This window comes from Thunnus albacares, chromosome 9, assembly GCF_914725855.1.
Source record: "Thunnus albacares chromosome 9, fThuAlb1.1, whole genome shotgun sequence".
NCBI classification, from domain to species: Eukaryota; Metazoa; Chordata; class Actinopteri; order Scombriformes; family Scombridae; genus Thunnus; species Thunnus albacares.
This window is the reverse complement of record NC_058114.1, coordinates 8,747,031-8,774,267: the sequence shown is the minus strand read 5'-3', so window position 1 is coordinate 8,774,267 and position 27,237 is coordinate 8,747,031. Positions and strand designations below refer to the sequence as shown.

The following is a 27,237-nucleotide window of genomic DNA, read 5'->3' as shown; positions in this document are numbered from 1 at the left end:
AGACTCAACAGGCTGTCAGGTAATGGGTTTCTTTTATTAGTGAATCTAGCTTTAAATGTGATTCAATTTACGCCGCCATGTGGGTTTTTTTGAGCTTTTGTAATTTTTTTCTTTTTTGTCAGCTGAGCTGAGTTAAATGCTTTGAACGCTCTGAGAAGAACCACACAGTATCATTTAAACTCATCCACACAGGTTTTAAACTTTGCCATTTATCAACAAAGAGTTACAGTCAATAACATGAGTCATTCACAAATTTAAGAAACTGACTCTCACTCGCATAAATGATTAATTTAGACTGCTGGCATAAAAGTGGAGCTCATTATGCGGTTTTATTACCTTTTTTATTACTTTTCAGAATGCAGTTCTCTTCTCTAATTTACTGAGGAATTTATCGTACAGTCTATCAGGTGAAACTTAGACTTAATGTTGCCTCCATAGTGAACATCAGGCAAAGAATATTGAACAATCCTCTTATTATTGTTAGCGATATGACCTCCCCAGTTATCTGCTATGTTCTGAGTAGACTTGAAGTGACTTCATATAGTAAATGCCCATGTGCTTGGCTGTCATCTTCAATATCTGATGTAATTTTTAACCCTTGTGTTTTGCTGACATTGACTTTATTTGCTCTTTGTCTTGTCTGTTTCAGTTTCTTTCCTTTAATTTAAATGTATATTTTTTCTCTTCTTCTGACCTTAGAATACAATAAACAGAAGAGTATTGCCCTTCCAAATGCCACAAACTGAGCTTGTTCATTTGATGAAGGAGACAAAATATGGAAAAGACCATAAATCATTACTATCATACAAAATAAATAAATGTCATGCTTTATATGCAATATGGGATATGCATGAACAAATATATATTTCTCTTATGTTTGGAAACGAACAAATTGTTAAAGGCTAAGAGTCTACAGCCATGTTTGTGGCTCTGTAAAGCTGCACTCAGGCACAGAGACATAAGTCCTTTGAGCTTAATGCTAACGTCAATGAAAATGCTAACATGCTGATGCTAAGCAGATATAATGTTTTCCATTTTAATTAATCTGTTAATTAGCACTAAACATTACATTAAAATGTGACCCGGTGGTGTCTTCAGAGGGAAAGTTAAGACATCACTAAATGGCATAAATGAACCAAATGTGAACCAAATTTTGTGACAGTCCATCCAATAGTTGTTGAGACATTTCATTCAAAACCACAAATGCTAACCTCAAAGTGTCACTCAAGGAAAGTCAGGGGATAATCAAAGTCAGTAGGATTCATCATCAGGGAAGAATGAATGTCTGTACAAAATTTTGTGCCAATCCATATTGTAGATGTTGAGATATTTCACAGGATAACTGAAAACTTTTACCTGTAGGTGACATAGATGAAAAGTCAGGAGATCACAAAAGTCAGTATAGGGTTCATCCTCTGAGGACCATGACCAACTAAATGTCATGACAATCCACTTAAACCTTTCAGTCTGGACCAAAGTGGTGGACCAACTAACTGACAGACAGACATACTGATATTGCCACCCCCAGAGCCATGGATAAAAACTCCAATAACAGAAATCCAAATAGGCTTATTTGGGATTTTGGAGGGACAACGCTGCGTGAAAAGTCCTGGAACACCAACCACACATATAGAGCAGATGAAAAAATATTGTATTTTACCATGTTTTACAGCTGGGAGACCCCAAACTGAAGTAATGTGTAATTTTTTGTATTTGTATTTTGTATTTCTAAAATCATGTTATGAGTAAAGTATCAAAGTGATAAAACAATATTAAATGTCTAGGGTCTCCAGGACCCCAAACACAACATAAGGGTAAATGTTAACATAAGAAGTGAACATCAAGCAAAGAATATTGGACATTTCCTTTTTATTATTATTTAGCAATATGACTACTGAGTCACCTGCTATGTCTTGAGTCATTTTTACACATTTGAAAGCAAGTAAAGTATTTTAGCAAATGTCTTCTTAGCTGAAGTTCAAAGTTCATTTGTGACCTTGAAAACAGCAGTTGACAGAACAATCTCACCACGACGTTCATTAAGTAGCCGTTATGGAGCTTTCATGTATATTAGGAAGATCATGTTATATAACCGAAAGCTCCAGAACAACTACTAAATGGTTGTGGCGTCACATATCGGTGAAACTAAACAAATCTTCCTGTTATTCTTTGACATATCTTACAATAATGATTATATATACGCTCCAGTTTACTCCTCTCTGTCCTTCATCTTGAGCTTGACAGATTGTTCATTGATCCCCAAAGCTGATCAGTTTGATTGATTTGTCTTCTTTATTGACAAACAGTGCATTGTAAATGTAAGATTCAGAAAGTTAACAGCTACAAACTCACACACGCACGATGTACAAACATTTTACTGTACACTGAACGGCACACACACATTATATTACACACACACACACGCACACACACACAAAGATGCACGGGCGTGCACATACTCACATTATAATACAGTATTATAATACATTACAGTGGGATGCTCTGACTATATGAGCAGTAACACCTAGAACAGTATTGTAGGTAAACAGAGAAAGGCAGACTACAGCTGATTACTGAGCTGTTTTTTTTTTTTTTTCAAGAGAAACCAACATACATACTGTAAATTATGGCAAGCAATAAGAAAGAAAATAAATTAAAGGAAAATAATTAAAAAGGAGAAAATTTTTTCTGCACATCCAGAGAGCGTGTAGAGCCAGACTAGTTCAGTTCAGTTTGATGAAACGTTTTGAATGAATGGACACAAATAATAAAGATTGGGCGTAAAATAAATTTCAAACCCTGCTGTTTGAGTAGATCTTTACTTTCACAGTTTTGGGATAAATGCTCCCCTGAAAACCCACAAAAAACACACTGCAGGGTGTTTTTTTTTTAATGTGTAGAAGTCATACTTGCAAATATAGGAGATGCAAGTTAAAAATGTTTTTTGAAAAATAGCGCATCTAAGAATAGAACGATCGCTCGACTCGCTTGCCTTTAAACTGCCTCGTCAAAGGAGACAGTGGAAAAGCAGACTGGGAGCAGAGTGAGTGGTATGGAGAGGTTGTGGGCATTAGGAGAAGAAAGAGGACAGCTGGGTAGAGCGGGGGAGAGAGAGAGAGAGACAAAAAAAGAGAAAGAGTAATCTCTCCACACCCAGCCTCATTTTTATTCAAGCATGAGAGTCGAGCTTTGCCTCTCGCGCCTCCACCCCTCCCCTCTCTTTTTTTTCTCTTCCTCTGTTACCCTTTCCTTCTGCTCTTGCCCCTTCTATTACCTATTCCCTTTCACTTTCCCCCCCCCCCCCCCTTCTCCTCATAACTCACCTCCTCTCATCTCTCAGCTTCACACTACAGCAGAGCAACAGGAGAGGAGAAAAAAAAAAAAAGAAGCCGAGTTGGTCCAGCTTCAAGGAAATAACTGCAATTAAAAGATACATCCACCCTAAAGCACTTTGAGGAGCTTTTGATGACTCACCTTGCATTTCTGGGCCTATTTTAGGCATCTTTACTTGCCTGAATCAAAAATCTATTGATTCACTTCAGACTGTACGGAACTCAGCTGCCAGGCGTTTTAACCAGAACCGAGAGACGTGATCACATCGCTCCTGTTTTAACCTCTTTACACTGGCTCCCAGTATGTTTTAGAATAGATTTTGAGATCTTAATGATTACTTTTAAGGCTCTTCATTCTGCTATATCTCTGACCTCTTAGTACCGTACGCACCAGTATGTACTTTTAAGATCCTCGAGCAGAGGTCTTTTGTCTTTTCCAGAGGCCCGGTTGAAAACTAAAAGGGGACAGAGCGTTTGTAGTCAGGGCCCCGAGGCTCTGGAACAATCTGCCCCAGGAAATCAAGTTGGCTGAGTCAGTGTTCTCTTTTAAGTCTCTTCTTAAAACATGCTTTTATCTGAGAGCCTTTCCTGATTTTACTTTAGTTTTAATGTTCTTTGAACTGTCTTTTATGTCTTTTAAAAGATGTTTTCTTTATTCTTGCTATTTCCTACACTGAATTGGTTTTTATACACAAAATTGTTTTTTTTTTTTCATCTCTTTTCTTTTTAAAAACCTGATGATTTTATGACTTGTCTGTTTCATTTTGCTGCCTTTGTGAAGCACTTTGTAACACAGATTTTGATAAGTGCTCTATAAATAAAGTGTAAAATATTATTATTACTTTAGTGTTTAGTGATAAAGTTTTCCTATTTCTGTGGTTAATTGGCCAAACACGATGTGACATCACACTGATGTATTTCCAGCACCGTTAAAGTAGAGCCTGAATGGAGTTTTCTATCTAAAACATCTGCGGTAAATGTCAGGTTTTGGTGTCAGTCCCTCAGAATCAAAGACTGAGGGACTTTGTCTGCAGCTGCCATCTGTAACAATGAACAGGGAGACGTTCATAACAGACGACTCTAGCGAGGGTAATCCCAGCGGACCAGAATGCAGAAAGCAGAGAGACAGCGATCACAAATATGGCCTTGTGTTCACAAACTGGTCAGATGCTGTGTATATGTGTGTATGTGCAAGTTTCCCCTAACAACACTAAATCATTCAACACTTCATTACAAAATTATATCCTGAAATCTGTCAAGGAGTCAGGAAATACAAGGGTGGATCTCTCCTTTAAACCTGAAATAACAGATGTTTTGGCCACTTTGTACACAGCACAGACATATTGTTACCAGTATTCACTCTCCTTTTGGTCTCCACCAACTTCTGAGGGAATATCTGGCTTTTTGGCTGCTTAAATGCTCGACTATGTTCAACGGCTAGTTGATAAGTTTGCCTGTTTGCTGATCGGCGCTGGGCAGGTAGCATACAGTGAGTTTTAGAGCTTTTTTGGGTGCAAAAATTATGTTATCTGAGAGTGAGAGTGGACTATGGGTAAAACGCTGTAAAACCAAAAAAATGAGCTGAAAAATGCTATAAAGCTTTGTAGAGCTGACAGAAGCAGAGTCTCTATGGGTTAATCACTACGAGTGACGCCTTTCACAAAGTCATGTGATCCGTATATTATAGAAATACTGATTATAGCTGCTTTAAAGCAGAAATCCAACCTTACAACTGTGTCCCGAATTCATACAACATACTAACTGTATATAACATCCTATATACTAATTGTCTTAGTACACTGTTTTTGCAGTTAGTATACAAACATGTTTTATACTAACAAGAAATTACACAATAGATGAGTTGATGCATGTCAATCAAACTGAGACTTTGATGTGTAACTTCCAATTAAACCTCACAAATGGTCATCAAAAAGTTATTTTATGTTTCCGGGGTGTTCACAAAGCTATTTTACCATCATCCATAATTTGTTTTAATTTATTGTAGCTTCTCCATTTCCTTAAGTGTCCTGAGTGTCCATCAACAGCACACTCAAAAAACAAAGAAAAAAAAACTTGTTTTCTAGTAAGCATACTGATTTTTTCTAGTTAATAGTATTTATTTTGTAACTTTAGTGTGTAGTATGCAATCTGGACACAGCTTGGGTCTTCGTCAACAGTGACAGGTCAACAGGTCAACAGGTCAACAGGTTTTTTGTCCACTGAGTTTTGAATCAGATTTCGGTAGTTTTGTTTGCTTTACTTTGGAGTCATGATCATAAAACATAGTTTGTTTCTGTGAAACAGAAACACACTTTCAAGAATGACTTTTAGTGGAACCTTTTACATAATTTTCCAACAAACCCTCGATAAAAAAGAAAAAGGGGGCATAAGGAGGAAAAAATTGAAAAGCATGGTCTCTCCCTGCTTTCAATAAAAAGGATTAAAACCTCAATTTAGCCCTGAACTATAAGATGCACCCAGACATTCGGCACAGATGCAATCAGACTGTGTATTAAGCCCCGCTATTGTTCATCGCCTGAAACTTTATCTCTCTGTTTTCGTGCTAACAAGCAGGGAACTCTGAAAGATTTTAGTAACATGTTCTTCTCTTTTTGAAGCTGAATTTCTCTTCTAGGGTGGATTTAACTTTTAATAAGCACTTCAGAAAACTAACATCAAAACACTTTTCTCCATGAACTCTTAAAGCACTTCAACTTGGATTAATCTCTTTACATAGTGCATGATTTACCAATTAAAGATCACACTTTATGCAGCGATGCAGACAAAACCTCACATCTGTCATGTTCCTGAGATATCCTCTCTGTGGCGTGTGCTTGTGCTCAAACCAAGACATGTCATAGTATAAATACAAGACCTGCTGTAGATCATTTATGCCTTCATTGTCTTTTCACAAACACTGACACAGTAACATGTGAAATGTCTCTGAAAGCTCACATCTAACCTTGTTAAATACCAGAAGGAAAAAACACGAAGCAAGGGATAGACACATCACACTTAGCTACAAATGTTACATAATGTATTAAGATGCCTGTCTGTGTTGATAGCTTTCATTTCTTCAGTGTGACATTTAAGGTGGTGTTCAATATGAGCTTTTAGACGCACTAGTCATCTCACTCTTTATTAAACCCCCGAGCAAACGCTGGAACTGTTCTTCCAGAGGCATCTATTTACAACGAATTATGCCTCTGAACCGCTGACACGCTCCCAGTTGTTCTCAATACTTCCTGATAAAATGTTCAATAAGCTATCGTTGCCAGGCAACAAATGCAATTCCGGTCGCGCCCGCGGAGCTGAGATTTGGCGAAAAAGTGGCGACTGAAATGTTTGGAGGTTTAAAATAGTCATGGACCTCTCAATTTCACATCTCTCATAAATAAAAGACTTTGGGGCGTCCCAGCAGTGGAGAATGACGGTAGCGCGAGACAAACACAAACACAGCTTCCTGTAGGACACGTCGGAGTCACGCAGCAGTAGAACGTGTTGAAAGCAAACAACTAAACACTGTCACTGCTGTCATTGTGAGCCCGGCTCGCAGCGGATGAGAAATAAAATAACGGCATCCAATCAATGCCTCAAACTGGTAATCCTTGGGATGTTGGTGCACACGCATGACCAGAGGTTTTGGGCTGAAGGCCTGCCGTTGTTTCACAGCTGGTAATCTTCTCAGCACTGAGATAAAAGAGATCTCCCAGTGCTTCTCCACTACTGTGCCCTGGAGTGAGATCAGCTTTCATGATATCATATTTTGTTCCAATGTGAGCAAAGACAGCAAGTCAAACATCACATTTAAGCATTAAAACATGATAAATAAGACAGCGGTTTTCTTCTTGACCCCGCAGCGTTTTGTATTTTTTGCCGTCTTTTCTTGTTAGATCTTTTCTATGACATGTCTGAGAAATCAATCTGTGTTGCTTGTTACTGTGTGTTGCATAAGACCCCGCGTTGAAAAGGTTGTTGTCCACATTAAGCCCGTGGATAGATCACTTCATGTCATTTTATCTGCAAACTGACGCAGCGGTGGTAATCAGCGATGTCGATCAGGGTATGTGACTGTCACAACAGACTCTGACAACAATGACATGTCCGTCAGCCAATTAATTAAAAAAAAAAACAAAACAAAACAAAAAAAAAACACTATAGGGCCCTGTCTGCCTGGTCTTGACAGAAATGAGATTTGTTTCATGCGAGCACAGTACATGAGCATTGGATTTCTGGTTTTGTTCATGCGCCGTATTGATTGACTGGCAGTCAGCTTTAGGTTTTGCAGCCAAATCACAAGAACATTAGATGAGAAAACCTTTTTCTATCTTTTGAGATTCTCTGGCCACTGCAGTGCGTTTACAACAGGTGTGACTCAGCAGCTGCTAATGACTTCATACCCGCAGCCTCTTCCGCTGTCTTGTTTTTTTTTTTTTTTTTTTCAAATCATCCATACTTCTAAGTGTGCAGTTGCCATGCTTCCTACTGTAACTTGAAAAGGAACTTTGATTCTGTTACACTGAAATGGTTTCTTATTTCTTTATCATATTTTGTTTCCGTTTTCTGATCCATAATTGGCTTTCCTCAGAGGGCATTTGCGCTGATTGTAAAACATCATCCATTATAAGTTCCCTCTGAATTAAGTATCTAAGTAGGCCAAGCGCTGCTAGCTCTCTGCATGGAAGTGTTTATCTTTTCATGGCAGCATGGAAAGTACAAAAAAATAGAGCTACAGTATGAAACCTATTTTTTTTTTTCTTTTTTGTCTGTAGTCCACAGCACTTCAAAGTTTGTTCCATAGTCCAGTGATGAGTCATCCAGAGGAAGATAATCATAGCGAACTCACAAATACTCCAGTGACAAGTAATTGTCCGATGCTGTTGGCAAAAGTGAAAGCAAATGAGCAAACAGGAAATAAACATCCCATATCTTAATATGTACAGACTCTTCAATATGAAGATTCACAAAGTCCTGTTTAACTGTTGGCTCTTGTCTGGATTCAAATGGTAATTTTCACCAACACACTGAAGTAGTCTCAACAAAACACACCGGAGATAACACGGCCTGTCATCTATACTTCTTTATACAGCTTTTGTCAGGCTTTTTTTTCCCCAGTTTGTGTCCTTTCATATAAATGTCAATCAGACACTTCCTCTTCACAGTCGTATGTTTGTGTGATTGATCCTTACATAAAAACAGTCCGTGACGTCCTTGAATTAAACAGTCAAGCTGGTAAAAACGGGTCTGTAGTCAAAGTCAAAGATATTTTGCAGGCAGTTTTTGGGTGTTTGTCCCTTCAGGTCAGACAGAAAATCTTTTAAAGAGAAGACACTATTTTTTTTTTTTTTTTTTTTCAGTTAGAAATCATGTCTGCCTAGCATTAGCTCTTGCACTAAATGTGCATTGAATTCCTTCCAGGAGCCATTTAGTGTAATTCAGTTTAGGAAGCTAAATGGTGAATGAGGGACTGCTGCTGCCATGCAGACACAGAAATGGCCACAGTGATTGTTCGAAAACATGTCAAGATCTCCACGATCAGTGGAAAAAGGGTAAAACAGAAGTGTAAGATGATAGCCTGCTTGCTATAGACTGTAAACTGGTCGCATATTTCATACTGTATCGCTCCACTGTGTGGTTACACAGATTCAGTAGGAGACTGGTCATCAGCGTGGTGCCTCATTGACTGAACACTGGTCAGGATTTTCTTCTGGTGTCCGGCTAAAGACACTCCGATCCTCTGAAGATCTCTGGGAAAACACAGAAAGACAAACAGATATGAGGATGCATCATCGTCGGAAAAATCTCATATCCACATGGATGTTATTAAAGGTGCTATGTGTAAGATTTTAACACCAATAAATCATTGTTACATGAGCAGTGCTTGAATTGGAATTTAAAAAGGTGCCAATACTGATGATTTGATTAAATAATGACCATGTAGTAACCTATGTTTAACTAATAATTTCTACAGAGATTATAAAAAAAGTCTTACATCTTTCAGTTTACTGTCAAAAAAGAAAACGTATGCTTTGCAGGCACTTTAAAATAGCGATAGCGTACATCATTCATTTTATTTTACTGATGTTTTTTAAAAACGTTATTTCAATTTCAACAAGTCATGAAGTAATCCTAACAAAAAACAATACTAACAGAACAACAGGAAGTAGCTAGGCACAGAAGATAAAGTCAAGATTAACTGACTACTTGAAGAAACAAGCTGATACCTTTTTATTTATGCATAATATAATACTATGTCACCCAGAATCAATCTTTTTTTCAAATGTGCACCTCTTATTTCTTATTTTTTGAGCCAGCTTCTCCTTAAGTTGTACTTGTTGAATCGTGCCTTTCCAGCTCGTTAAGTCTGGTGTTGTGGTCTTTTCCCATTCTCTTGGGATTTGCGTCATGTTTTGAAGACAATATCTGTTGTATTTGGGTTTTTAAAAAGTCTGATATGGCACCTGGGACAATTTGCTTACCCATACTGTATAGCTCAAGTCATACATGTTCTTTATATGGGCAATATGGACAGATGACTCTTTATAGATCTAATATGGGTAAAGAATTTAGCAAACACAACACAACATGAAAAAAAGTTGCAAAAAATACAGTTCATGTAGATTTACCATCCATTTTATCCCCTGAACAGCGGTGCCTCACCCATGAAAATGGTCTTAAATAAAGTTCATTGGGTCACGTACCCCTCTCTGTCTGGACCTTTCTGCTGTCTCCACATGGGTACTTTGTTAAACTTAATTAATCCCTGTGGGGAAATTCATCCTGTATGTTTGACCCATCCTAACTTAGGGTAGAGTGGACAGCTAAAGTGCAGCGTACTGGGACCAACTCCAGGTCTGAGGCTGGCGCCATGGTCAAAGGTAATAGCAGCAGCTTCTTGTGAATCATTTACTGACTGAAGGTGTTGGACCTTTTAAGGCCTGATATTGCAGCTCTCAAGCAGGAGGAGTGATGCATGTTTTCCTCCTTTCCAGGCTTGTTTGAGCAAGAAAAGGAGCAATCTGCCCATTCTTAAAATAGTTAACAACAAAACGCATACATGCAGTACATTCACTAGCAAGTAAACAAAGCTGAAACTTCCAGAAGAAAGACAGATGGTGGATGGAGTGAAATGGAAAAAAATCACTTCCAACAATTTCTACAGAAAAGTGAAAAAGAGAAAGTGGGAAATATTGTCTTTAAGAAACACCACCGCTGCCAATACCACTTGCAGGACCGAGGCTACTAATCATTTAAAAAATGGTTCAATTTGTTCACAGTGATTACATTTTATTGCACTTTATTTGACAGTGATATATTGATGTTCAGTAATGGTGCTCATAGCATTTTATACCATGATAAAGAGAGGGAAAAAAGGATGGAAGTAAGTAAGCCAGTGCGATTGTTCAGAAAGACAGACAGGCGTACACATGGACCGGCAGTCAGCCAACCAGCTGCCCTGCCAGATCTCCAACTAACAAGATACAGACTTGGCAGGTGAGCTGTGTGAGACGCAGGCAGGCAGGGAGAGGCAGACAGAGAAAAAGAGAGAGAACCAGCTAAATGGGCTCACGTACTCGGCAGTGATTTGCGTGACGAGCGGCAAGGAGGTGAAACCCGAGCCCAGGAAGGAGTCTCGATACTGGGTCATCTTCAGCGCAACCAGCCAGTCTTCCACAGAGCTCACCCTGCTCAGGTCTGGAGCTCCACGATCTAACAAGGGGTGATGGGAAGGACTGCAGAAAGCAGATACAACAGGGAGAAAACTGTCACTGAAATAGAAGGCTGAGACAGAAAGAATGTGTTTGTGTATGTGCTTATGATGTATCTCTCCTCACCCGGGGGCGACATTGTTGGTGCCGGCTTTCAGAGATGCAGGGTTGCGTATCATTTTGTCCAACATGCTGACAATATCGGGGAACTTTGGCCGTGCGTTCCTGTCTTTCTGCCAGCAGTCCAGCATTAACTGGTGCAGCACTACTGGACAGTCCATGGGAGCCGGCAGCCTGAAGTCCTGCTCAATGGCATTTATCACCTGGGACATGGTGAAGGAGGGAAGGAGGAAAAAAAGGGAAAGAATTAGGGGGTATGAGGCAAATGCTGAAACTGAACAATCATTTGTCTACTATATTGTATTCTTCTTAATACTACAATATTATTATATCAAAGGTGTATTCCAACCATTTAGTGTTTCATAAAGTTAGGGGACTCACAAGAGATGGATTACAAAAAATGTATGGTTGTAATCAAAGCAATTGAGGCCAAGATATTCTGATTTTTAGTCCCTAGTTTTGGTCAAGCTCCAAAAACACTGGATCCTACATTTCCCATAATGCAACAATGACAATATCATCAGGGTTATTTCCTCCAGAGCACCTTTGAAGGGGAACTCAACTGATTTTACACATCAAGGTCTGTTTACAGGTGTTAGGGAGTACTACTGTATACATGAAAAAAGTTGTATCAAAAACTCAAAGATATTCCATTTACTATCATATATGACACAAAAAGCTTAAAATTATCACATGTGAGAGGCTGCAACTAGCAAATTTTGGTTAAAAATTACTAAAAGCAGTCCCTCCAGGATTTCGCAGAGTTTTCTGTGATTATTGCAGCCAAAAATGTTTGATTTTGTAGCAGATTTTCTCAAAAATTGTGATACAATTTGCAATGTTTTATGTGCTGTTTTTGTGGTAGACTTGCAGGTTTTAGAAAAATTGCAAGCAAAGGAAAATAATGGGATTTTTTAAAAAGTACTATCAAGGAAGAGACACATGTAATAACTTCCTTCGATAAAAAGCATACTGCATATCACAGAAACTACTATATTTCAGTGCAAATTTTTAAATTTAAAAATGAGAACAATGGCTCAAAGTTATATAAAAAAGAAAATACTGTACTTGAGTTCCATTTATAAGCCTTTATTAAATGAATTTCCATTTTTATGTTTGAGGTAGATTATCTTTGCTGTCTGAACAACGCATCAACTTGTATTCTTCTGACTAACTGAAAGCAAACCTCATTTGGGAACATTTGGGAATTGTCTTTGTTTACGGCAGTAATTTTCATTGGCAGATGAGATTTGTCCATCTTCCACCTGAATGCACTCCTGAATCCTTACTGAATGCGCGGTGCGATGATGTAAGTTACCGCAACACGAAATGCAACAATTGGTCCAAATCTCAAGCGGTCTGTTGATTTGGCCATTTCATACAGAAAAGTTACTGTAATTTAGCAAAATTGTAAACTTAGATTTCAAGATTTCTGTAATTTGCATGAATTATTGAGATCGCAATTTCCTGGGGGGACTGTAAAATGATTATTAGATTATCAAAATAGTTGTTGACTAACTTTCTGATGATTGACTAATCAATTAATGGACATATTGTTGCAACAATAGTTAGAAAGAAGTAAGTTTACTAGACTTCTGTAGCCTGCTGCTCATTTCCATTTGAGGCAACTAGCATAACGTTCAGTTGAATGAATCAAGTCAAGTGGCTTTGTAGATAATGTAGGCAGTAATGTAATTTTGACAAGGAACAAGATTTCATGGAATAAAACAGAAAATATTTCTGGTTCTGCTGTATTGATGTTGATCCTTTTTTTAAATAAACTGTCCATCGTGAATCTAACAATGTTTTAGGAGTGCAATGCAGAATTGGTGGAGTACTCTTTTAAAGATGCTGTGAAATGGCAGATAGAGCCCATTTAGCTTTGGAGATATGATGTTTAGAATATCTGGGCTGGTACAGTTTCAAAAGGGATTTGACCAAACAATTCTGGGTATTAGTTGCCTGAAAGTTGCTGTCTTAAACATGGAGTCTCTTATGTATACAGTCCCACAGCAGTTTGGGACTGTATACAACACTGTTATTCCCTTTGTAGACCATTCACATCCACCCACACCCCCATCACCCATGTTGTTAAATCAGCAGGCGGAGGATTGAGGATTTTTGAAATGTAAACAGTGTAAAAATGTAAAGGTTTTTGCCAACAGACACCAAACACACATAAGATAATCCTTTGTTAATCCCACGGCGGGGAAATTTGCTGTGTTACAGCAGCAAAGTGGATAGCACAATAACAAGAAGGATCAGTAAAAAAAGCAAGATATAATAAATAACAGTAAAAAAGCAAAATATAATAAATAGACAGACATAAGGGTTGAGTTCACACTAGGAAATATTGATATTGCACATGAGTGAACTGTCAGTTTTGGTGTGTGTGGTCTACTGGGAGCAGTGTTGATTGTAAAGTCTGACAGCAGCAGGAAGGAAGGCGGTATCTCTCCTTCACACACCGTGGGTGAAGCAGCCTGTCACTGAAGGAGCTGCCCAGTGCTGTCAGAGTGTCTTGCCTGGGGTGGGACATGTTCTCCATCAGGAATGATAGTTTAACCATCATTCTCCTCTCCCCCACCACCTCCACTAGATCAATGGGGGCATCCCAGGACAGAGCTGGCCTTCTTAGCCAGTCTGTTAAATCTCTTCCTGTCAGCAGTCGAGATGCTGCTGGCCCAGCAGACCACTCTATAGAAGATGTCAAAAAAGTCAAAAAAGGTCCTCAGGACTGCCCCTGTACTCCAAAAGACCTGAGTCTGCTCTGTCCTGTCTTATACAGTGCATTTGTGTTGTCAGTCCAGTCCAGTTTATTATTCAGGTGAACACCCAGGTACTTGTAAGAGTTCAACAATGTCCATTTCCTGGATAATTGCTAGCACAGTAGGAGAGTGTTTGCACCTGCGGAAGTCCACCACCAGCTCTTTAATTTTCCCTGCATAAATCTGGTGGCACCAATCCACAAAGGCCACAAGAGTTGTGCGTGACGTCTGCAGTGATGGTGAAGAAGGGAGCCAGAACTGCGGGGCCCCCGTGCTGCAGTCAACCATGTCGGACTCACAGTCCCGTATGCTCACATACTGTGGTTGGTTGGTGAGGTTGGTGAGGTAGCCCAGTATCCATGCTGCAAGATGGCGGTCCACCCCTGTGTGCTCCAACTTGTCCTTCAGAAATGTGGGCTGTATGGTATTGAAGGCACTGGAGAAATCAAAAAACATGATTCTCACAGTGCTCCCAGGCTTTTCCAGGTGAAAGAGGGATCTATGTAGGAGGTAGCCTCAGACTGAAGTTGAAAATATGTTCAACTACAGTTTCCCGCACAGCTGGTCTGTACAGGACTTGAGAAGCTTGATGATTTGCTGATGCCATCTGGACCCGCAGGCTTTCTCGCTTTGATCCTCCTGAGTCCTTTCCTCACCTGGTTTGTTGTGAGGGACAGATTGGGAAGGGGCGCTGTGTGCTGGAGGTTGTGGGTGGGGGGCGGAGGGGGGGGGTAAGGTACTGGACAGGAAATGCTGTGGATGTGCAGGGTGGCTGTGAGCTGAATGTTGCGGGAAGGGGGGTGAAAATGATGGGGGATGCAGCAGGGAGGACTGGTAGGGGGGAGGGGTAGATGATCAAATCTACTGAAGAATAAGTTCAAATCATTCACCCACTTTCGGTTCCCCACAGGCTGGGAGTTGGGTTCCTTGTAACCAGAGATGGTTTTAAGGCCCCTCCAGACTCCACTGACGTTTTTCCGCTGTAACTGATCCTTCATCTTCCTGCTGTAACTGTTTTTCCCCTCCTGGATCTTCCTCCTCAGCTCTCTCTGCACATTCTTCAGCTCCTCCTTATTTCCTGACCTAAAGGCCCTCTTTTTTTTTCCTTGAGGGGAGCCTTTATTAAAGAGTAATCCGGGGTTTGTTGTTGGAACACAGCACAGTCCTGGTAGTTATGGCGTTTTCCACACAGAAGTTGATATAGTTCAATGCAATGTCCTCCCCATGAGCATGACAAAAATCTTCCCACATAGTTGAATCAAAACAGTCCTTCAAAGCACCGTCGGACCATCTTTTCACTGTTCGCGTGACAGATGGCTGACTGTGTAAGAGAGGTTTGTACACAGACAGGAGGTGGACTTCTGACCCATGACTCTGCTAGCTACCGTGACCCACAAGATAAAAAGGTCAGGTGCAATTTTATATTATGGGAGGGTTTTAGCTGGTTGCGACAAATCATATTTGATTGGATAAAATGTATATGCCCCAATGTGCAGGATGACGAAAATACTTAAATTATTTACTGTAAAAGAAAAGATGAGGATTTTGATATATAAATAATTGAAACTGCTTGTTTTTGATATATATTTGTGACGGCACTACAATTAAAGCAGGAATGCATGATAAGAACTTGGAAGAGTCTTTTTCTGTGTGTTTTTAATATTGATATAAATGAGAGATGGGAGAAAATATTTTGAGTGAAATTTAATCTTGTGATATGACATCAATAAATTGCTCACAGTGTGGTGCTGCTCTATGATGCTCGGGATATCAAAGAGATGAAAGAGGCAAAATGATCCAAAGTTGAGTCCAGATTTCTCACTGTTGTTCAGGGATAGTTTGTATTCTGCTCTCAAGTTTTTTATTTGTCACTTTCTGTAGTGTTTCTGATGGCAAAAGGTCTGTAGGGAAACGATACCCTTCTCTATTGCAACTCCTTTTTGATTTTGGCTGATAAGACAGGTGTATTTTTACGGAATAATCTTGCCTCGTTCAGCTTTATTTAAAACCACAGAAACTTTCATTTCCATTTAAGAACTTCATCTTGGCACGGTGTGCAATCACACAGTATATCAAGGTATTCATCGCTGAGCAGCAGTGACGCTTGCTGCAGTCTCTGATGTGGAGGCAGGTAGTTTTACACAGAGGAGCTCTTGATTTCATTATGCCAGTGCAGGTATTGAGGATGATAAAGATCATTCGAGGTTTCTGTAAAAACCTTTAGGCAGGAATTTTGCATTGCAAAGAGGTTGTGTTAAATATGCCTGCATACCTTTGGGTGCAGAATGTAATTATAATGAACATCACAAAATTCAAAAGTTCTTTGACTGAAAGTGAAACTAGCTGCCATGCCACCTTAAACAAATAACCAAAGAAAGGACAGAAAATGATTATGAAAATATGAGGTTCAGTGATCATTATCTGATAATTATTCTGCCTTCTGCACCGGGAATGGGAAAATAATTTTTAATGTCTCATCAACTCTAATTATGATGGTTGTAATGTTTAAAACTCACATTGTGGCATGCCCTGATGGCTTGGAAAGAGGTGCCTCCAGATAATTTCTGTCTTGCAGATATATTTGCGCACATCGTATAAACATTTGTGACTCATCTTTCTTGTCACCTTTCACTTATTCTCACCAATCAGTATCTCTTTTGGCTATATTCACATATTTAATTGGGAAAATTATAGTCCTTGCCAAAGTACTATTCAAATCATCCATATATGTTTAAATTCATTTTTTTTCAGACGAATAAGCCAAAAAATGATTGATAAGTAAGTAATAAGTGATTTATCTTTACTTCATTCCTGCTGGGTGCCATTGTTTTGTCATTATTGTATTGTATATTCTGTTTGTACTAGTCTGTCCAAAAACAATAATCCTAAAACTGTCTTTTTATTACTTCTTGTTATGGAAAACATTGCCTGTCAAGACACAAAGACAGATTTTTTTTTTTACTAAAACAACTCAGATGGCTTAAGCTTCATATTATCTTCAGACTTTTGCTCAAATCTAGGACTTTGGATTTTGTCCCTCATCACTTACATTGTAAGCACATTTGGCAGGGATCCTCTAATGGTTGGTAAAAACAGGAATGGTTACAGCCAGAAAAACCTGTTTTGATGTTAATTTGGAGCTGATTATTGTTTTAAGACAGACTCATAAAAATCCTTTTTTTTAATTTTATTTTTGCATCTTTTTCTACGTTTTGGTCTGCCAGTAACTAACTTTATTTTGCCACAGTTGGCCCCAATGAGTTCCTGCAGTTCCCAATCACCTGACCTCCACAGCAACCTGCACACCTGCTCCTCATCCCCTCATTAGCTCCCCTAGTAAAAAAAGCCTTGTAGTTTTAGTCAGTACTCTGCCAAATTTACTATTGTGCCTTCCTGCCAAAGCGTTCCAGCCTTTTGTCTTGTCTGGCTGCTTTAGTTTTTGACCTCTACCTGTTTTTGGACATTTGCCTTCCTGCTTGTTCTCTGTTGGACTTGTCTACCTCTCCTTGCTTTGATCATTGACCTGGTAAACCTTGATTTAACTCCACCTGCTCTGCCAAACTTTGACTGTTTGTGCCATTAAACCATTGGTGCCACCCTTTTGTTCAAATTTGAATGATGGAGTGTTCCTTTAAGAAAACACAAGTGCCACGAAATTCCTTGAAATAATACTTTGACACATTTTTTCACCAAATTCTGTCAATTCAAAGTAACAAGCCCGTGTCATTGTATTTGTAAGCCTGTCTAACGGTAAGCTGAGGGAATGTGGTGCTGCCAGTACTGTAAATGCAGTGCTGGGGATTTGCCTGCTCGCTGAGTGAACTCTACTTGACCCCGACACACTTCTCAGGCTTTGTGCCGCATAAATTCTCTCCTAAGCACCACTGTCAATCAAAATAGCAGCGAGTGTAGTGAAACATCACAGGTCTCTTTCATGATTAATTCATGTCGAACACAGCACCTGTGGTGGCTCCACTGACAATTTCACCGTTCCGTGTTCTTTGAAATTGTGTGTGTGTGTGTGTGTGTGTGTGTGTGTGTGTGTAAGAGAGAGAGAGAGAGAAAGAGCTGGATGTGTGTGTACTGTATGTGTGCCTTTATACATGTCTGCTTGCACGTGTGTGGTTCAGCTGTGTGTGTAGCATATGTGAGTTTAGGGTGTGAGGTTCATGCATAGTTAATGCCCCACCAGACCCTCGTTAGCTATAGTGGGAACACACACTTTCCCCATCATTATACACTGTCTTTGCCATTATAAAACTGTCTCTGTCATTATACTGACTCTCTGTCATTACTGTTGAATAGGCTGCTTCTTTTACTCGGGAGCAACCATAAGGGGATAAGGGGTGAGTCTGCAAGGGAGGAGGTGAGGAGAGACGGTGGCAGGGAGGTAGGAGACGGAGGGGAAAGTGTGAAATAAGGGGAAAGAGCTGCTTAAGTTGATATCGATGCTAGACAGGTTAAAGGTTCTCTGCAGACAAAATTGAGGCAATATTTAGTCTTATTCAGTCCCACCAACACTTTGCAGTCTTTTTGTGAAGTGATAAAAAATGCTTCACTTTGCAGCAGTGTTTGTTTTTTTTCACAGTAAAATTGTCAGAAATTGCAAGTCGAGGAAAAAAAACGTTTTCTTTTAACTGATGAAAAGACCACATTTCCCATGAACCCTGTCACTTCCTGTTTTGCACACAATATCAATATAAAATAGAGGATATCAATGGACTGGTCGCGACTCTTTTTCAATCTCATCGTAAGGTGTGGACATTAAATTTATGATATACTGATGTCAAAATCTTCCTTGTAGCACCTTTAATGCAGAGAAATCGCAAATATTACGGAAATCGGTTTGAATTTGCATTAATTGTTGCATTCACAAGATCGCCATTTCCTGAAGGGACTGCTTATTAGTTGAAAATGTGTTCCTGTGTTACAGGTGGAAATGATTTCTGGATATCCACCAACACTGATTAACTCCTAATCTGCAGTACAGCTAACCAGATACAGGAAACTTCACGGATATTCCAGGTTAATGAGGTCTTAAAGCAGGTTAAACATTGCCGGAGTCAGGCTGTGATCTGTAAAGTGTGGTTTTACTGGAGGAAATAAGGCAAAACAGCTCCAAATATTTCCTAAAAGAGATTAAATGAAGCATATTTTCCAGGTAATAAACACAGCTGAAGCCAGTCAGCAGTGTTTTGGCAGATTTATTTTAAAGTTTAAACTCAAGACAAACTGGAGGCTTGTAAAAATCCCCACGGTCCTCTGTGTCAAAGCCATTAGATATATAGCTTCCGAAAGCAAGAATTCAGAGCCTCAGTGCTTTGAAGTGGGTTTTAGTGCCAAAACTGACTATAATCTGTGTATCACATTTCTTTTCAGAATAGAAACCTAAAATTAAAATTTCAGCAATCCGATCTTGTGGAACCTCCTTTTTCATGTATTGTACGTGATTCCCTTTAGGTTAAAACACTAAAATTGAATACTCAGCCTGAAGAGTGGATTTTTTTTTTTTTTTTTTTTTTTAGAACACCAGAGAATTATGCAGTTCTTGTGTTTAAAAAATTGCAGATCTTAAAAAACACAAGGATACTCAAACCATTTAACAACAATGTGACGCCAGCACAAAGAAAATAATAGGTATCGAAACACTGCAACAAATTGATCATACTGTGAAAATAATTGGAATAAAGTTGTCAAGACAATACAATATTCCCAGAAGAAAACATCAGCTGGAAAAAAAAGAATTCTGATGCTTTTTTTTTCCTCTTTTTTTTTTTTTTTTTTAGGAGAACAAACATTTCTGTGACACTTAAACTGATGTCCTCATTTTCCGTGTGTTTTCCTAGACATGCAGAGACCCTGCTGTGACAGACTGCAAAGGAAACAAACAAGCACACCCCCCATTCAGACACACACATACACGCACACACACACACACCAAAAAAGACAGTGTGCATCTAAAAAAAAAAAAAAACATGCAAACTTACACTAAAAATTAGTTACAGACATCAGTGAGAGAACAAGACATCAGTCAGAGTCTCTTTGTTTCTCTCTTCTCTCTTCCTCACACAAGCACACACACAAGCACGCAGTGACTTACGTCTTGATTGCTCATGTCCCAGTAAGGCCTCTCTCCGTATGACATCACCTCCCAGGTGACGATCCCATAACTCCAAACATCTGAAGCTGACGTGAACTTCCTGTAGGCAATCGCCTCCGGAGCCGTCCACCGCACTGGGATTTTACCACCCTAGAAAAAAAAAGAAAGAGAAAAGTGAAGAAGAAAGATGTAGATAAACGATGGGAGGCACTGAAAGGAAGGAAGAAAGATTTACTTCTTTATAGCTGATAGTTTGACTCACAGTCACGCTCACGCAGTCGTGCCAGATTACTAAACAGAGGCCGACGTATCTGTCATAGTGCATCATAAAAATAATGCTGACGACTGAATAATAACGTGGTCATCGCAGTCTTTACAGGACACAAAAATGAGAACTGTATCTGTGTCATTGTATGATCACGTACTTTTCTTTTAGTGAGAGAGAGAGAGATGGTAAACTGTTTTTAAAGAAGATGCTACCTGTGCCTGATTTTTCCTAAATGTTTTATCTCTGGTGTGGAAGTGAAGACAGAGCAGGTGTTTGGTAGTGTAGTGAGATGGATAACATGCATCTGTACACACACACACACACATCCACTCACACTTGTTTGCTCTCGTCTTCTCTGATGAAGACAAAATAGTCAGTAAACAAAAACTTTGTTTATCTGACTGCTGATTTTGGAGTCCAGGACACACAAGGACACACCGCCACATGTTGGTTTGGCAGAACTTCATTCTCTTTTCATTTTTAAATAAACGAGTGAAGTCTATTACACATTAATAAATATATTTAGCTTAATAAGATTAACAGTCACAAAATGCCTCTAAAACTAATGATGAACGACTGAATTACAATCAGCTGAACACAATGCTGTGATCAAAATTTAGTCATCCTGTTTTTCATAATGTAATTTTGCTATCTTGATCTGTTCCGTACAAACATCTATTACATGTCATGACATCCTGGGAGAGGGATCCCTGCTATGTTGTTCTTTCTTTAGAGGAGTTTTTCATTATTTGAATCAAGGTTGGAAGGATAGAGGATACGGTGCTGCACGGATTGTAAAGCCCACTGTGGCAAATTTGTGATTTGTTATATTGGGCTATATATATAAAAATAGACTTTACTTGATAATGTCTACACAGGACACGTAGTAAAAACAGCAGCAGCTTCAGTCTTCTGTCAGTGTCTATTCATGGTCAATTGACCCACTCAACCTCTCCCTGGCCTTATGATCCAACACCTTTTGCATAAAATTTTTTCTTTTTGCTAATTTGTGTTTATTGGGTAGCATTTTTGATATACACTCTAGATATTACACCTAGTGCTGATAAAGGGTTTATGTTTAGAGAAGGATGAAAGGGTACAGTATCCATATTAAAATGAATCCCCAGTTGACAGTAATGTTATGGATTGTATGTAGTGAAGTAATTCACTCAGTAGCTATCTCTCCAATTACATTTCAACAGATCACGTCACACTGTGTGTGTTAAAAAATTGCAAGGGGGCATTTTTTTGTCATAAAATAAAATTCACTGGCATGTTGAAACTCCCTGATGCTGTTATGGTCCTACCGAGGTATAACTCATACTATGTTTAATATGATTATTTATGGTAAACTGGTATTTGTCCTCCTGACATCTGGGGCGTTTTTGAAAAATGATTACATTAGTTTTCTTCATATTTACTGCCAGGGCCCAGTTCTGACAGTACTTTTCTACTATGTCCAGCTGTTGCTGCAGTCCTTGTTCAGTAGGAGACAGTAAAACAAGGTCATCAGCATAAAACAGGAAGTTTACCTCTCAATCTAAGATGGAAAGGCCAGGAGCAGCACACTGATCCGGCTGAACAGCAAGTTCATTTATGTACACATTAAATTAAGTTGGACTTTAATTGCAACCCTGATGAACTCTTCTTCTCTGGGTGAAGAATTCAGATTGTTTATCTCCCATTTTAACAGCACACTACTTTCCAAATACACCGATTTGTCTCTATACCACGATGTAGAAGTCTGTAATAGAGCCCTTCATGCCAGATAGAGTCAAAAGCTTTCTTGAAATCAATAAAAACAGGTGAATATCTTACCATTTTTTGTTTGGTGTACATGTTTGTTAATTAAAGTGTGAAGGGTCGGTGGTACAGTGTTTTGGGAGGAAGCCAATTAGATTTTTACTCGAGATGGAGTGTTCGTCAAGGAAATCTAGTATTCTTCGATTTAGAATACTACAGCCTAATTTACCTAGACGACTGCTGACACAGATGCCGCGGTGTGAAAAGGCCTGTGTGTGGTGAGATCCGTGTCAGTCATGTGAGTCTCAAGCTCAGTGCATGAGAGTTGGCAGCCCTGACACAATGTTTGCTAACAAGCAAGCCTCTCGCTAGCTTGTGAGCTTTGACCCACAGTGGAGGAGACAATGTTGTGCAATTTGATTGCTTCCAATGTGTCTGCACTGTCAGCTGTATATGAACATTAATGTTACTTGCATCCTAAAAAATACTAGTATTACTTGTGCTAAAATACTGTGGCGCCATCCTAAAGAAGCACTTTATACTTATTATAATTAATAGTCAACGGATCTCCAGTTAGCAAAGCTCTCAGGAGTGATCATCACATGTGATAGAACAATCCAGCCTCTTGTTTATTAAAATTACCATGGCAACAAGCAGGCCGTCTTTAGGCCTTGTTGTGAATGATGTATTAGCACGTCCTCCTGAGTGTACCTTGATTTGCCCTTGAATGTCCTGTGTGTGTGTGTGTGTGTGTGTTGGTGTGTGTGTGTCCTCACCAGTGAGCTGGTGTAGGTCGGGTCAGAGGTGTCCTCCTCCAGATATCGTGATAAGCCGAAGTCAGACACCTTACACACCAAATTACTGTTAACCAGGATGTTCCGAGCTGCCAGGTCTCTGTGAACATAACTCATCTCCGCCAGGTACCTGTAACATCAACAGGATTTACGATGTGAATGTGTGTGTGTTATCTATTGCCAGCTACCTAGGCTACTATAAAAAAGGTAATGGGATTTAGTGTGTGTGCGCACATTTCCACTGTATGTGTGTTATCACTGCCAGCTACCTTCGACAAAATAGGAGTGGGATTTAATGTTTGTGTACATGTATTACATGTTTGTGTGTTATCACAGCAAGCCACCTACAATAAAGATCTAGTGTGTATTTGTGTGTGTGTGTGTGTGTGTGTGTGTGTGTGTGTGTGTGTGTGTGTGTGTGTGTGAGCAGTGTCTCAAGCTGCCAAGCCGACAAGTTGTGGTAATGTTAACTTGAATAAATACCTTGGATTACTATACAGTATGTCTCAGAGTTTGTTTGTTTGTTTGTGTGTGTGCGTGTGTGTGTGAGTTTGTGAGTGTGTGTGTTTGTGTGTGTGTGTGTGAAGCAGAGTTCGCAGGATGTCGAGGCAGCATATCTTAAGCCGCTGATGTCTGAGTAAAGCACACGACCAGACAGTATCTAAAATCTTCACATGAAACCTCACCATGATGGAATCGCTATTGTTAAGGAGGAATCTAATTTCACATAACAATCATTGAAATATCTGGAAAAAGTTTCTTCTTCATCTCTGTGATAAAATGACTTCCTGTAGCAGGTGTGTGTGTGTGAGTGTGTGTGTGTATGTGTGCGTGTGTGTGTACCTCATTCCAGATGCGATGCCCCTCAGCATACCAACCAGCTGGATCACTGGGAACTGCCCATCATTCTGCTGCAAAACCATGAAGCGTGACAGGATTATTTTTATTTTCTGCTATCACACTTTTTCACCTCAGTTATTTAGAGAGAAAGTCCAGCAGGTGAAAAGATGTGTTAGTATTTCACATAACATGTCATAACAGAGGCTATAACAAACATTTTTTGATTAAAAAAAAAAAATTTCCAACTCATATGACAGTGTAGTGACTGCAGTCTACGCGTACAGAGACTGTGTGTAAAATAAATGCAGAAGGAAAAAAAAACCATTGTGCTCAACTGGAGACAAAAAGAGAGGTGGGATGCACATCACATCTATCAGCTATCTTAATTGAATTTATACAATTTTTTTGTGTGGAGACTACAAAGACACAAAAGACACTGAGCTCTTACAGTGAGGTCAGGAAGGCAGTGTGATGCAGTCAGAAGGAGGCTTTTTGTCCCTCGTTCTATTGTGGCCATTCAAAACAAGTATGAACATCTTTGCCTTTAGATGTGGTTGGACAAACCTCGAAGATACTAGTTCATATCATGCATACTAAACCATTTTTCTTCACCCTTTCAACCACTGCTGGACGAGCTCAAAAAAAAACAAAACATGATTGTCTCGGTCACATTATTATTGACATGAACAGACCATTTACAGTAGAACTTGAACACATCTTTGCCAGTGAGCATTGTTTAATGCTGCATGTCCATAGTTTGTAATGCTACACAAAACTGGCTTTAAAACTGGCTCGTAGAGTTAATTATGGGATTTCTTTACCCCTTTGGAGAATAGAAAGCTGGAATAATTAAACAGGGGCTGATTCTTTGTCAGGATGATGGCCGATGAGCTACCACTCCCAAAGATGTATGCAATACATAAAATGATTCATCCTATAGTTGCAGTAATGCCTTTCTATATGTAAATTACATTATTAGAGGAAGTGTTTATAGAAAAATTAAAACAATCCTATTATAGCATTGCTTTAATCAGAATTTTTGCAATTATCTCCTTAACTGCACACAAAAAACATAAAATTCCTGAGCTGAACATGAAAAATCAACAGAAATAACACATATTTTAAGAAACTGGGAGACCTGTTGTTGTTGTTGTTATGAGAGATGTGAATGTTGATTATGCCTAAAACATTCACATCATTTTTGTTATTTTACTTTTTCACCTTTTGGACCAGACTGTCTCTGGCTCTTATAAACATCACTGACATCCCTGCTGACAAAGTTGCAGTCAAAGGTGTGTGTGTGTGTTTGTGTGTGTGTGTGTGTGTGTTTGTGTGTGTCTTTTAATTCACTTTGCACATCAAACTGCACCTTTGATGCTCCTCTGGCTTAATCCTCTGCAGGCAAAACCTTCTTCTAGGTACACACAAACACATTGATCCTCTGGGTCTTGTGCCTGCAAGATGGTCACGCTAGGACAGCAACACCAGTGAGATCGATCATTGTGTTTGTGTGTTTATGTGTGTGTGTGTGTGTGTGTGTGAGTCAGCGGATGATTTCTGAGTCAAAAGGGGTCACGCTGTGAGAACTTCACATCAAAGAGTTTCTCTTTCTGTTTTTAGAGGCGCCTAGAAAGGAGGGCAGGATCAAAGAGATGGACAGACTGACAGACAGACAGTCTGTCAGTCTGGCAGGATGAGGAGGAAAGAGCACAGGAAGGGAAAAAAAATGGGAGAAAAGGAAGAACAGGAGGTTGTTTCGCTCTTTGTGTCTCTTTTTCCAAAAGCTCCCGAGCCTCCCCTCTCCATCTGTTTCTCTGTATGGGTATTTATGTCTGTTTCTGGGCTATTTTACTAAAACTATATCAGTCGGCTAATTGTTCATTGATAAAATAACATTCAGGGTTACTTATTATTTTTCTCAACAGTTTCAGATAGTGTGTAGAATTAAAATTGCTTTAGGGAGTTTTGAAAAATCCCCTTAAACAATTTAATTAGTTTCAAAGTGTATACATCAATCTCAAATCAAGGTCCACTTACTAGCTTGTTCTGGAGCTGCCAACTGGACTATACAACTCAATCTACTAATGAGGACAGTGCGACATGGTAAAAAAACTCCGGATCAAGCGAAGACTGTAGATTGTTATGTCAACTGCTGTTTCTAAAGTCATTAATTAACTGTCAAGCTCAACTATTCCATAAGCTTTCCAACCCAGCTGTAGTCTACATTATTAGTTGGACATAAAATATCTGCAGCTTTAAAGGATGGGTACACATCTTTTCAAGTCTGTCTCCAAGCATTATTCACATGCCCATATGTACATTGGAAGAGTTATTAGTTACTAAGATCTGTCCTTCTCTGTACTGGCCACATGTAGATCTGTTTCTAACGTGTCTCCAATGGAAGTGGTGGAGGACAAAATGCTCTATTCGTGTAAAAATGGATTCCAAAGTTCAGCTTCAGCAGTCTGAGTTAGATCGATCAAGTGAATATTTTCCAAAGTTACAGTCTTTTATGAACAAGTTTCCTTCCACTGATGCTTTTCTTGCTGAGCTTCAGGGTGGATAAGTAAAACAAAGGGGTAATTTTTACTAGAATGATGTAACTTCAGAAGAAACCCACAACTCAGACTGAACTTTAAGCTGAACTTTAAAAGCCATTTGTATGAAGAGAAAGAAGTTTTTCCCCCATCACATACATTTAAATTGAGTTACAGCCAGTATAGACTAGAAGAACAGCAACCAATAACTCTTGAAACGCACATATGGGGATATGAGTGTTGATTTAAGACATGAGGCTATCCTTTATTCTAAAAATATCTGTATTGGCATCAGATATTGGCATCACTTTACAGGTACAGTACATGCACTTATATTGCATCTGTCCAACATTAGAGCTGTAGATAACCCTGTCTCAAATGTCATACACAGTGCACAGTTCAGTTACAGTTGTTACTTACCCTGAGAAACGAGTCAAGAGCTCCGTTCTCCATGAACTCTGTGATGATCATCGTGGGCCTGCTCTTGGTGACCACGCCCTCCAGCCTGATGATGTTCGGTTGGTCAAACTGGCCCATGATCGACGCCTCGGACAGGAAGTCCCTCCTCTGCCTCTCGGAGTAGCCCACCTTCAGGGTCTTGATGGCCACGGGAATTTCCTTTTTCCCCACAGGCTTCAGGCGGCCTTTGTACACTTCCCCAAACTCACCTAAAGGAGAAAACATGAAAAAAACATCTGTCTAAAATGACAAGATATACATCTAAGGTCCCGAAACACGCTCTGAAAGAAAACAAACACGTACTTTGAGTTACGAGGCATCAGTTTCACATGTTTTGGAGAGCGTCACCTGAAAATCCTTAACGCAATGCAAGAATGAGCTGCAGTCTGAGCAGTTTACAGCTAAGGCTGCTATAGCATGAAACAACAACAGAAAGCTGACCTCTTCTGTTTGAGTTCACTTCCACTCGAATCAATCATGCTGACCAGTTCAACGAAGCTCTGCTGACTTTGTCACCTCTTCGTTCAGACAGGATTTCTCTGCCCTTACTCGTGATTTTCTATATTT

At 39.4% G+C, this 27,237-nt stretch overlaps 1 protein-coding gene and 1 long non-coding RNA gene across 2 annotated transcripts in view; one reads left to right on the top strand and one right to left on the bottom strand.

The window, feature by feature from the left end:
* The first annotated feature begins 1,872 nt into the window (after positions 1–1,872).
* Positions 1,873–18,149, top strand: LOC122989123. The gene is made up of 3 exons (XR_006404945.1): positions 1,873–5,464; positions 14,279–14,282; positions 18,139–18,149. It is a non-coding gene; the product is annotated as an uncharacterized LOC122989123 (long non-coding RNA).
* Positions 7,515–27,237, bottom strand: part of LOC122989122 (ephrin type-B receptor 1-like) — a 97,821-nt gene continuing 78,098 nt past the window's right edge. The window contains exons 14-21 of the mRNA XM_044361802.1: positions 26,632–26,879; positions 23,678–23,745; positions 22,817–22,964; positions 20,030–20,179; positions 11,168–11,364; positions 10,907–11,065; positions 8,948–9,079; positions 7,515–8,209 (exon numbers count right to left, since the gene is read on the bottom strand). Coding sequence (XP_044217737.1) covers positions 8,968–9,079; positions 10,907–11,065; positions 11,168–11,364; positions 20,030–20,179; positions 22,817–22,964; positions 23,678–23,745; positions 26,632–26,879 — 1,082 coding nt within the window. The 3' untranslated portion in view covers positions 7,515–8,209; positions 8,948–8,967. The remainder of the gene's footprint in view (positions 8,210–8,947; positions 9,080–10,906; positions 11,066–11,167; positions 11,365–20,029; positions 20,180–22,816; positions 22,965–23,677; positions 23,746–26,631; positions 26,880–27,237) is intronic.